General features: G+C 44.8%; 1 protein-coding gene across 4 annotated transcripts in view; it reads left to right on the top strand.

The window, feature by feature from the left end:
• The window catches only part of LOC311113460 (putative helicase with zinc finger domain), a 65,998-nt gene extending 55,439 nt beyond the window's left edge, over nucleotides 1-10,559 (top strand). For 3 of the 4 annotated variants that reach the window (XM_084156680.1, XM_084156679.1, XM_084156678.1), the window contains 2 exons: nucleotides 5,131-5,431; nucleotides 6,031-10,559. In XM_084156680.1, coding sequence (XP_084012806.1) covers nucleotides 5,131-5,431; nucleotides 6,031-6,398 — 669 coding nt within the window. In that variant the 3' untranslated portion in view covers nucleotides 6,399-10,559. The remainder of the gene's footprint in view (nucleotides 1-5,130; nucleotides 5,432-6,030) is intronic. The other variant, XM_084156681.1, reaches the window with a different exon arrangement.
• Nucleotides 10,560-12,594: the final 2,035 nt, after the last annotated feature.

The raw sequence follows: 12,594 nt of genomic DNA, 5'->3' as shown, positions 1-12,594 counted from the left end.
AAGCGCAGCATATTGCTCTAAAGCTCATTTCCTAACCGTTGCCTCAACATTGCTAACTTTGTCTGAGTAGAAAGTTAAAGCCAGGTGACTATGAGGACAGGAGAAGCTAGGGCATATCATTAAGGATTCCTATGGGTGAAGGTGTGGTCCAGGGTTTGGGAGACTCTGGTCCTGGAGAACTACAGTGTGTGTGCAGGTTGTTCATTAGGCACAGAAACGGAAGAAAACTTACAAACGGGCAGGGGCTACATGGACTTGTCCAACACTCATTTTCATTTCCCAGTGGAAAATGTTTTAAAACATTTTCTGTTGCGTGCCCTAATGAACACGACCCAGACTTTTGGTCCTACCCAGCTGGTCAGACCACATAGTGAATAAGCAGCCTTCTCCATCTTACTTATGTGTTATTGTCTAGCCTGTTCGATAACGTGGCAGCTCAGTTGACCTCGTGGCATTTTCCTTTATTGGATTTTAACAGGAAATGAACGTTATTGGAAGACATTGCTCTTTTCGGATGCCAATATCCGGTCTGAAAAGGATATTCGCCCACTGTTTATCCAGTTGACGTGTTAGGACTCTCCAGTGTTTTCGCTGCATTCATTTAGCTGTGGCGCTGCAAAAAAAATATACAGGTGTGTGTATACAGTGGGGAGAACAAGTATTTGATACACTGCCGATTTTGCAGGTTTTCCTACTTACAAAGCATGTAGAGGTCTGTAATTTTTATCATATGTACACTTCAACTGTGAGAGATGGAATCTAAAACAAAAATCCAGAAAATCACATTGTATGATTTTTAAGTAATTAATTAGCATTTTATTGCATGACATAAGTATTTGATACATCAGAAAAGCAGAACTTAATATTTGGTACAGAAACCTTTGTTTGCAATTACAGAGATCATACGTTTCCTGTAGGTCTTGACCAGGTTTGCACACACTGCAGCAGGGATTTTGGCCCACTCCTCCATACAGACCTTCTCCAGATCCTTCAGGTTTCAGGGCTGTCGCTGGGCAATACGAACTTTCAGCTCCCTCCAAAGATTTTCTATTGGGTTCAGGTCTGGAGACTGGCTAGGCCACTCCAGGACCTTGAGATGCTTCTTACGGAGCCACTCCTTAGTTGCCCTGGCTGTGTGTTTCGGGTCGTTGTCATGCTGGAAGACCCAGCCACGACCCATCTTCAATGCTCTTACTGAGGGAAGGAGGTTGTTGGTCAAGATCTCGCGAAACATGGCCCCATCCATCCTCCCCTCAATACGGTGCAGTCGTCCTGTCCCCTTTGCAGAAAAGCATCCCCAAAGAATGATGTTTCCACCTCCATGCTTCACGGTTTGGATGGTGTTCGTGGGGTTGTACTCATCCTTCTTCTTCCTCCAAACACGGCGAGTGGAGTTTAGACCAAAAAGCTATATTTTTGTCTCATCAGACCACATGACCTTCTCCCATTCCTCCTCTGGATCATCCAGATGGTCATTGGCAAACTTCAGACGGGCCTGGACATGCGCTGGCTTGAGCAGGGGGACCTTGCGTGCGCTGCAGGATTTTAATCCATGACAGCGTAGTGTGTTACTAATGGTTTTCTTTGAGACTGTGGTCCCAGCTCTCTTCAGGTCATTGACCAGGTCCTGCCGTGTAGTTCTGGGCTGATCCCTCACCTTCCTCATGATCATTGATGCCCCACGAGGTGAGATCTTGCATGGAGCCCCAGACCGAGGGTGATTGACCGTCATCTTGAACTTCTTCCATTTTCTAATAATTGCGCCAACAGTTGTTGCCTCCTCACCAAGCTGCTTGCCTATTGTCCTGTAGCCCATCCCAGCCTTGTGCAGGTCTACAATTTTATCCCTGATGTCCTTACACAGCTCTTTGGTCTTGGCCATTGTGGAGAGGTTGGAGTCTGTTTGATTGTGTGGACAGGTGTCTTTTATACAGGTAACGAGTTCAAACAGGTGCAGTTAATACAGGTAATGAGTGGAGAACAGTAGGGCTTCTTAAAGAAAAACTAACAGGTCTGTGAGAGCCGGAATTCTTACTGGTTGGTAGGTGATCAAATACTTATGTCATGCAATAAAATGCAAATTAATTACTTAGAAATCATACAATGTGATTTTCTGGATTTTTGTTTTAGATTCCGTCTCTCACAGTTGAACCTATGATAAAAATGACAGACCTCTACATGCTTTGTAAGTAGGAAAACCTGCAAAATCGGCAGTGTATCAAATACTTGTTCTCCCCACTGTATATACAAAATGTACAAAGTATTTCTACCAAACATACTTCAGATAATTTGTCAAGGTACAACACCGTTCAAAATGTTATTTAGCTCTTTGTGCTGCTGTGACAGTCAAACCTGCCTGAGCACGAGACACAGTGCACCATCCTCAAGACGGCACGCTAGTCAGACCTGGAGAGACAGCACACCACCTCACTCCGTCCTCAAGACGGCACGCTAGTCAGACCTGGAGAGACAGCACACCACCTCACTCCGTCCTCAAGACGGCACGCTAGTCAGACCTGGAGAGACAGCACACCACCTCACTCCGTCCTCAAGACGGCACGCTAGTCAGACCTGGAGAGACAGCACACCACCTCACTCCGTCCTCAAGACGGCACGCTAGTCAGACCTGGAGAGACAGCACACCACCTCACTCCGTCCTCAAGACGGCACGCTAGTCAGACCTGGAGAGACAGCACACCACCTCACTCCGTCCTCAAGACGGCACGCTAGTCAGACCTGGAGAGACAGCACACCACCTCACTCCGTCCTCAAGACGGCACGCTAGTCAGACCTGGAGAGACAGCACACCACCTCACTCCGTCCTCAAGACGGCACGCTAGTCAGACCTGGAGAGACAGCACACCACCTCACTCCGTCCTCAAGACGGCACGCTAGTCAGACCTGGAGAGACAGCACACCACCTCACTCCGTCCTCAAGACGGCACGCTAGTCAGACCTGGAGAGACAGCACACCACCTCACTCCGTCCTCAAGACGGCACGCTAGTCAGACCTGGAGAGACAGCACACCACCTCACTCCGTCCTCAAGACGGCACGCTAGTCAGACCTGGAGAGACAGCACACCACCTCACTCCGTCCTCAAGACGGCACGCTAGTCAGACCTGGAGAGACAGCACACCACCTCACTCCGTCCTCAAGACGGCACGCTAGTCAGACCTGGAGAGACAGCACACCACCTCACTCCGTCCTCAAGACGGCACGCTAGTCAGACCTGGAGAGACAGCACACCACCTCACTCCGTCCTCAAGACGGCACGCTAGTCAGACCTGGAGAGACAGCACACCACCTCACTCCGTCCTCAAGACGGCACGCTAGTCAGACCTGGAGAGACAGCACACCACCTCACTCCGTCCTCAAGACGGCACGCTAGTCAGACCTGGAGAGACAGCACACCACCTCACTCCGTCCTCAAGACGGCACGCTAGTCAGACCTGGAGAGACAGCACACCACCTCACTCCGTCCTCAAGACGGCACGCTAGTCAGACCTGGAGAGACAGCTCACCACCTCACTCCGTCCTCAAGACGGCACGCTAGTCAGACCTGGAGAGACAGCACACCACCTCACTCCGTCCTCAAGACGACACGCTAGTCAGACCTGGAGAGACAGCACACCACCTCACTCCGTCCTCAAGACGGCACGCTAGTCAGACCTGGAGAGACAGCACACCACCTCACTCCGTCCTCAAGACGGCACGCTAGTCAGACCTGGAGAGACAGCACACCACCTCACTCCGTCCTCAAGACGGCACGCTAGTCAGACCTGGAGAGACAGCACACCACCTCACTCCGTCCTCAAGACGGCACGCTAGTCAGACCTGGAGAGACAGCACACCACCTCACTCCGTCCTCAAGACGGCACGCTAGTCAGACCTGGAGAGACAGCACACCACCTCACTCCGTCCTCAAGACGGCACGCTAGTCAGACCTGGAGAGACAGCACACCACCTCACTCCGTCCTCAAGACGGCACGCTAGTCAGACCTGGAGAGACAGCACACCACCTCACTCCGTCCTCAAGACGGCACGCTAGTCAGACCTGGAGAGACAGCACACCACCTCACTCCGTCCTCAAGACGGCACGCTAGTCAGACCTGGAGAGACAGCTCACCACCTCACTCCGTCCTCAAGACGGCACGCTAGTCAGACCTGGAGAGACAGCTCACCACCTCACTCCGTCCTCAAGACGGCACGCTAGTCAGACCTGGAGAGACAGCTCACCACCTCACTCCGTCCTCAAGACGGCACGCTAGTCAGACCTGGAGAGACAGCTCACCACCTCACTCCGTCCTCAAGACGGCACGCTAGTCAGACCTGGAGAGACAGCTCACCACCTCACTCCGTCCTCAAGACGGCACGCTAGTCAGACCTGGAGAGACAGCTCACCACCTCACTCCGTCCTCAAGACGGCACGCTAGTCAGACCTGGAGAGACAGCACACCACCTCACTCCTCACCTAATCAAGTCTCAACACTGCACTAGTCAAGTCTCAAAAAAATGTTTTGTCCCGGGGGGTGTATGCCCCCGAAACCCCACCCCCACACACACACACCCCCAATGCAACTAAAATTTCCAGAGAAGAAAGGTTCCCTCACAGGGTGTTGAGTATAACACTGTCACTCCCCAAAGGCTCACCTCACCACAGTCATCAACACCTCTGGATAGTGTTCTGGTCCGAGGGCTGTTCTGTTTTCATACCACTGTTCAATTTAGGAACGGGTGTTTCTCGACTGCTCTTCAGAATGCTCAGCCTGTCCCCTCGCGTGGCTCTTATCCCGTCTTATTGGTATTCCGATGATTTTTCCAGGATTTTTATCATGATACTATGCATGTTCCCAGCTTACGGGACGTGTAATAGGCGCTCTGGCAGAAGAGTGAATGAGTTGTGTAAGTGAAATTAGAATTTTGTGGAGTGGAATGTATTCACTCACACCTGCTGTTACTAGTTGACAAATAAGAGGAGCGCCGAGGAGCGTGTTGTGATTCCTACAGCTATGACATGGCACTGTGAGGAAAGGAATGGGGATGATCTCTCAATGTACCATGGGTGATTTTGATTTACCTAAATTGTCTTTTTTTTTTCTCTCTCTCTCCCTCTGTCTCCCTCTCTCAGTATGAACCCAGGGGTCCCGGGCGGCCCCTCTACCAGCGGCGGATCTCCTCCAGCTACCCAGATGAGGGATCCCCCGCCAACGCCGCCGCCTTGGCCCAGCAGCAGCCACAGCCCTGCCCGGCAGACCCCCAGGAGCACCCCCACACACACCAACACCAACACCCTCACCCCCACCAACACCCCTACGGCTACCCCCCGCCCGAGCTGTGGCCCGGCAACGGGGGTGGCCCCGGCCCGTTCCAGAACATTCCATGCAACGGAGCCAGCACACTCGTTCAACACCAACACCGGGACCTCCTAGGTACGCATCAGAAGCACCACAAATGACTTTTTAAACCATTATCAAACTGTTATGCTAATTAGTCAGTATTTTATTGACTATGTACCTGAGTGAGGTACAGTGCAGATCACTGCATTTAAAAATAAAAATATATAATGGTTCAAGTGTAGCCTACTGCACTCAAATTGTACTTGGCAGTGCCTGTGATAACTAGCAGTGGCAGAGTAGTGATCGGTGACACTCAGGTGGGAGCCGGTCAGGTGTTCAATTTCTGACAGTTGTCATCAGGGATTGACCTGGTGAATACAATTTGAAGGTTGTTGGCTTGTTGGCCACTGTAAGGTTGACGAATCCGCAAGTTGAAATGCCTGTCGTGTGGCTGTCATTGTCAATGATTCCAACAATGCAAGCGTGGCAAAACCAAAAGTGTCAGTTTTCTTCCTAAGTGTCCATTTGTTCTCCTGACATTGACAAGTAACCCCCAATGTATTGTATATTTCTCCTCTTTCCCTTCCTTCTCCCTCTTGTCCTTCTTCCTCCTCTTTCCCCTCTCGTCTTTCCCCTCATCCTCCTCCTTCTTCCTCACTCTCCTTCCTCCTCCTCCTCCTCCCTCTCTCCAGTAGCTTCCAAGGCCCTGCGGCAGGCAGCAGAGGAGCAGATGAAGGCTGAAGCAGCAGTAGCTGCGGCCCAGCCTCCCGCCCACTCCCTCCAGCACCTCGGACAGTTCCCCCCTCTCATGCCCAACAGCAAGCAGCAGCAGCCGCAGCAGCAGCAGCAGGCCCCCCCAGAGCCCGGCCAGGGCCCGGGGGGCCCCCAAAACCCTGGAAAACCCCCCACCATGTCCTACGCCAGTGCCCTCCGTGCCCCACCCAAACCCAGAGCTCGCCCTGAACAGGTCAAAAAGCACAGCGACCCACTTTCCCTACTCCAAGAGCTCAGCATAGGAAGTTCAAACGGTAGCAACGGATACTATTCCTATTTTAAATGAGTTTCACCCCTTAGAAGTACCCCCTTGAAAAATATAAAATAAAAAAACATGTAAAATATAAAGAAAGAAAAAAAAGCAAATAATAGCAAAACCTTTGTGAAAAAGAAAAAAAAAACGGTACAAGTGCTTTTACAAATCGTTTCTATTGATAGTTTCGTTTCCCGCTTTTTGTTTTGTTTTAAACTTTTATTTGTAACAGTCAAATCTTTCTTCTGTTTCACATATCTGACAAAAAAAATAAAAAAAATATGTAAAACATAAGTATATATAATGGATTGCATTACTGGTATATATACATACACATTATGTATATATGAATATATACTTATATTATGTACACTTGTATATGTACGTAATGCAAAGAAAAGTATAAAAAAATAAAAAATAAAAACACAAGATTTGGTTGACCACTTGGCTGCCTGTCTGTTTTCCCTTATTGAAGTTGGTTATGTTGGCCACTTTATGTTGAAGGTTTTTTTGTTTTCGTTCGTTTTTTAATTTTGAGTGGACTTTCTATGTCTTGATTTTCATCGTAGTTGTGTTAACAGGGAAAAAGCTAAGTGGTCAACTAATTTCATATAAAATATATGGAACATTGTATAGAAGTAGATACATTTTCCTCTAATCTGTACATATGAAGAAAATAAATGACTGAGTTGTATGCCACAGACATGTATCTAAATTCCTGTATCATGTTAGCATTTACATTAGACTTCATTTGGTTTGCTTTTGATCCTTAATCTTAGACATTCTCACCTGAAAATCATCTTCAGTGACAGATTAGTGCAGTAAATGGGATTCTTACATGCATACAAACATGCACACGCAAACACACACCGTTCAGAAAAAAACAATTACTTTATGATACATTTATACAAATGTGTTGGTTGCATGTAAATCCCCCATTTCACTGGCCCTCTCCTCTCTTTTAAAAGATAGAAAAATATAGGATAGATAATGATAAGCATGAAGGGCCACATCGAAGTGAGGTCTACTGTTGTCTGATTCCAACTTGGAAAAACTAGTTTCAGAAAGAACCATGGTATGCTTCCTCTGCAGTTTCATCTGAGGTCCAAAGATAGTTGTTCTCCTGTTGGGCGAATGGCTTTCCCTTTACACTGTCTTTTGAAGTAGGTGTATTGCGTGATGGGGTTAAATTCCAACGTGTTACATGTGAAATCCCGTCGACCAAACATCTAATCAGTCAAGCAAAACTGCATATACAAAAAATGGTATGTGGTGAAACTTGAGACAAAGTGCATATGTGAGTGGATGGGTAATGTGAAGTCTATTGAAAAGGCATAACTAAGGCATGGCTGCTGAGGGGATCTGAAGGTTTAGAGAGGGATCACGGCTAAGTTGAAAATTATTTTTTTCATGTTGAGTGAGTGAAGATTTAGAAGATGTTGGGTCTACGTTGTCTCCTTGCTTTTCTTTGACCCACTTCAGAGCTTTAAGGTCATTTAGAAAGGCTTGAGAAAGATCCTGTCACAAACATTCCCAACATTCCCTGGTTTTTCTGAAATCCCGGTTGGATGTTTTCTGGAATCAGCAAGGGAGTAAGCAACGAGGGAATCGTCCGACTTGGAATTCTTCAACCAGGATTCCCGAAAAACCTGGGAATTTTGGGAATTTTGCAACCGTAGACTATTTTTTAACTTATGTAGGACTTCGGCCCGAAAGAAAACCGGCTGGTTTAGACCAGAGCCATCAGTTACATTTTGGTTCGGTCTTATCATCTGAGTTTCCCACAGTCTTTTTCACCGATATTCCATGTACTCTTTGTGTCATCAGTGGACATCACTTTTAGCTACCAACCTCTTGCTCTGATTTAAATAGTTGCTTAGATGACTGAGGTAACTCATTCTGTCTGTTTGCCCTGGCAATTTCCCAGGAAATTTAGACAGAAAAAAAAATCTGCTTTTATTTTGACATCTCAAAATGTTTTGTTAACAAATAAATGCAATCAGTGTGGGTTATTTTAACCACAAAATAAAAAAAATTGTTCAGCCGTTTGTATGACTTTTCTGACATGCATTCCAATCATTGAGGTATTTTGTTTTTAGGGTGACATACACATATCTTGTGAGTGAAATCTATTTGCATTTTTGTAAAATAATTAGCAAACAACCTTCATCAAGCTGTCCAATCTTTATACATTTGTATAGTGTGCACACTCAAATAATTAATTGCCAGTAGGATAAAATTATCATGAAAAGTATTGACAATGATTATCAAATGCACATTTGTGACTGATTTTGATTGACTTGGTAGATTTTTTTTTAGTGTAAAAGCCACAGTTGTCACATTTACTGGAAACCATTTTATCTCAACTTTTCATGATTCATTTGTGTTGCAGCCTTTTCTCCCCAATCTAAAATAAATAAAATAAAAATGTGTTAATGGTTTGTTTCAGTATATTGTAATAAAATACCCTTTGATTCTAACTGGTACATTTATGTAACTATTTTGTCATTCATTTTAATGTATGTCAATCAGATATATATTTTTTTTGTTTGTTTTTGAGTCAAACATGCTGTCAGCTATTCAGGAAGCAAATCTAGTCGGAATTAAAAACATCCCTTAAACATAGTTGAAACTATCATTAAAAACATTTACGGGAACATCAGTTCATTCAAATTTTTGGTCATTGTTAACTTTCCAAGGTCCAGATTCAAGAGGTTGTCACAAAAAAAACATACTTGTAAATATGCATTTTCTAGGTATTTACAAACAAGGTTTAGGGAGTGCCTCAATTTTGTAGAAGCTGTTTAAAAGAAGAGGTATGCCCTTTTTTAATTATGCAAATTCACAAAATCAACTCACAGAAATTGACATGGACCGTGTTGGCAGTCACAGCATCTTATAGTAATATAACTTTTTTAATTCATTTTTATAAGATGGTGTCTGGCTGCTTTTACGTTTTTTTGTTGCAGGCATATAAAACATGTTATTTTACGGTAGAATACTTATTTTTAAAATCAATGTTGCAGGAATTATTTGTCCTTGTTGAAGTTTTTTTTCGCAAAATCTGTTAAATATTTTTTCATTTCAGCGGTGCTTTGTGGTTCGACAATTATTTTTCACGTAAAACTACATTAATTCTGTGCATGCCAAGAAGACCTGGCTTGTTTATATCCCCGGTTTTATCAAAAAGTTTGTATTGATTTGTGCAACAACAATAAAAATATCATGTTTTTGTTCTATCCCTACAAAGTAACATTTTGGCATATTATTTGATGTGTACAATGACTTGTGACATTATGAACAAAAAAGTATGATATTTTATTAACATGTCAATGAATTATGTAATGCTCATGTAAGAGTTGTTTTTCCTCCAAATTATTTTGCTGGGCGAAAGTTGCTCCCAGACTTACGGGGCACATATTATAAGCTTTGAAAATCTTTGCAAAGAAGTGGATATCAAATTTGAATCAGTTTTCCACAAATTAGTTATTGGTTAATCTCTAAATTGTGCAATATTCCTCACAATTTCTGCAGTCTCTGATCTGTATTTGCGTGAAATCCAAACCATAAGAGATTGAGCCATTCTAAGTGTTTGTTCTTAATAATCTTGTCCAAGAGTAAGTAATAGTAGGTCTGTGCTTGTGTCCATACCGCGCCTATTCAGACCTTTATTATTGCTTAGTCACTATCAAAATCTCAATTTTGTGCCGTGTCATGACTCGTGACCTGACTGACTTTGCATCGAGACGGGAGCTTTTAATTTGTTTGTCGTCAACAGTTTGGATGTCAGTTAGCCTCCACCCAGACCCAGTCACATATCATCGTGTAAATGCCTTCGTAAAACAACCCTAACTTGAACGGACGGTTTTGTTTTGGGAGCAGCCTTTTGCCCAGCCAGTAGAGAGCACTGTGTTCAGCCTTTTGTAAAACCACATCTCCTGTTGTCATCCATCTTGTCTCCAGTCTCCTCTGTTTCTTCCCCTCCTACAGTAAATCAATGGCACACCTGTTAACTGTTACCCTCCACTGGATCCACACGAGTGGGCTACATAATGATGAATATTTCCCTTTCACTCTTTTCAATTCAATTGGTGGTGGTTATGATAAAGGATTTAGACTTTGTTTCAAAGGTTTTATTTTATTTTTTGTTTTGTTTTTTAAAATGTGTTTCTCTATTAAAGTGTTTTTATTGAATCAGTTACTCTTGTTTTTATTGCAGAGACATACTTCAATTGTTGGATTGGATGAGGGAGAGTTTTATTGCTCTGAGTGATTTCCCTGTGTGGAAATGAAGTGCACACCATGTGGCTCAATGTCCCCAAAGGGACCGAAGGGTTACACAATTTACTTGACTCTCATTAAGTCGCTGGGTGTCTTCCATTGAAGTTATAGAACTTGTCATTATCTCATTCAGAAGTAATGTGGCCCCTGAGGAACATTTACATTTACATTTACGTCATTTAGCAGACGTTCTTATCCAGAGCGACTTACAAATTGGTGCATTCACCTTTTTTTTGTCTCTTTGGGGTGGGATAAGGGGGGGTAGAAGGATTACTTTATCCTATCCCAGGTATTCCTTAAAGAGGTGGGGTTTCAAGTGTCTCCGGAAGGTGGTGAGTGACTCTGCTGTCCTGGCGTCGTGAGGGAGCTTGTTCCACCATTGGGGTGCCAGAGCAGCGAACAGTTTTGACTGGGCTGAGCGGGAACTGTGCTTCCGCAGAGGTAGGGGGGCCAGCAGGCCAGAGGTGGATGAACGCAATGCCCTCGTTTGGGTGTAGGGACTGACTTACCCCCAACACACTGTATCCGTCTTAGGACCGGTTTACCCCTAGCCGTCTCAACCATTTTCTCCACAGGTGTATAGAACCCCTACCCTAGTGGTGTACAGTACCCCAACAGTTTGCACTCAAGACGCTCAACTCAAGACCCAAGGCCAATAGACTTGCGTCTTTGGCATTTGATGTTACTATTGGCTTAGAATCAACCGAGGCAGCTCTGATGTCTTTTTCTCTCTCAATGTTTCTGTTTTCGATTTTGATCCATTCTCCATCATGCAGTTACTCTCTCTCTGCCACCAAACTAACCCCGGCTGTGCGTTTGGAATCTAAATTAACCCATCAAGGGAGCATAGACTGAAAAGATCCGGATCAAAAGCCTGGACTCTCTGATGTGGCGAAGGACAGGGAGGGTGCTCTTGTTCATGTTTCATCACCCCCCTACACACACACACACACAGTGAGGGGACGTTTCCACAGACTCCTTCCTTCATCAACCCCCCCCCCCCCCCCCCCCCCCCCCACACACACACACCTAGTGAGGGGATGCCTCCACAGACGACTCCTTTCATCACCCCCCTACACACACACACAGTGAGGGGACACTTCCACAGATTCCTTCTTTCATCAACCCCCCCCCAGTGAGGGGATGCCTCCACAGACGACTCCTTTCATCATCACCAGTTAACATGTCTTCGCTCTATCGACACACTCACTGTCCGAGACCCGAGTTTTCTGGATATTCCCCTCTATGACCATGCTGCAAGGCTTTATTCTCAAAACAGGTTTGTGTTCATTGGGACACGCAAAGGAAAACTTTTTGCAACAGTAAACAAAATGAGCTTTTCTTATTGTGCAAGTCCAGGTAGTCCATCCCATTTCTTCCGTTTGGTGCCTAAATGAACATGACCCAGGTGTCTTGTATACAGGAGAGAAGGATGAAAGAGATGCAGGAAACTGGCTTTCATCAAAGCTAGATATCAGTGATTTTATTTTCATTAGAAATGTATGGTTTTGTGGTTATCATAACATGTATATACCACTAAAGACAACCACTGTACTGTAATTCATCATTGCATACAAAAAGCTAGTTCTAACAGACAAGAACAGATAAGATGGCTAAGCAAGTTTTTATCTGCTACATTCATGAAGTCTTATGTAGCGTTTAAGTACCATACTGCCAATACCTTTATCAACTGCCCTCATCTATTCAATCAAATATCATATGGGGAAAGCAATGGTATTAGAACTTGCAAGCTTGTTTTGAGACATTAGTAATGTAAATTTCTGTATCAAAAAGAATCCTAGTTTAACACTTCCACTGAGTAAATACAAAAGCAGTATCATCCATAACAAAAAGAATGTATCCACTGGGTTTTTACAGTACACCTATTTCCTGCCTATCCATAGAAGCCAAAGATGAATGGTAACATGGGAGAGCAAGCCAGGGAGAG

The sequence above is a fragment of the Coregonus lavaretus genome (genome assembly GCF_964263955.1).
Source record: "Coregonus lavaretus genome assembly, chromosome: 40".
NCBI lineage: Eukaryota > Metazoa > Chordata > Actinopteri > Salmoniformes > Salmonidae > Coregonus > Coregonus lavaretus.
The sequence above is the reverse complement of the archived record's forward strand: the minus strand, read 5'-3'. Positions and strand labels throughout refer to the sequence as shown.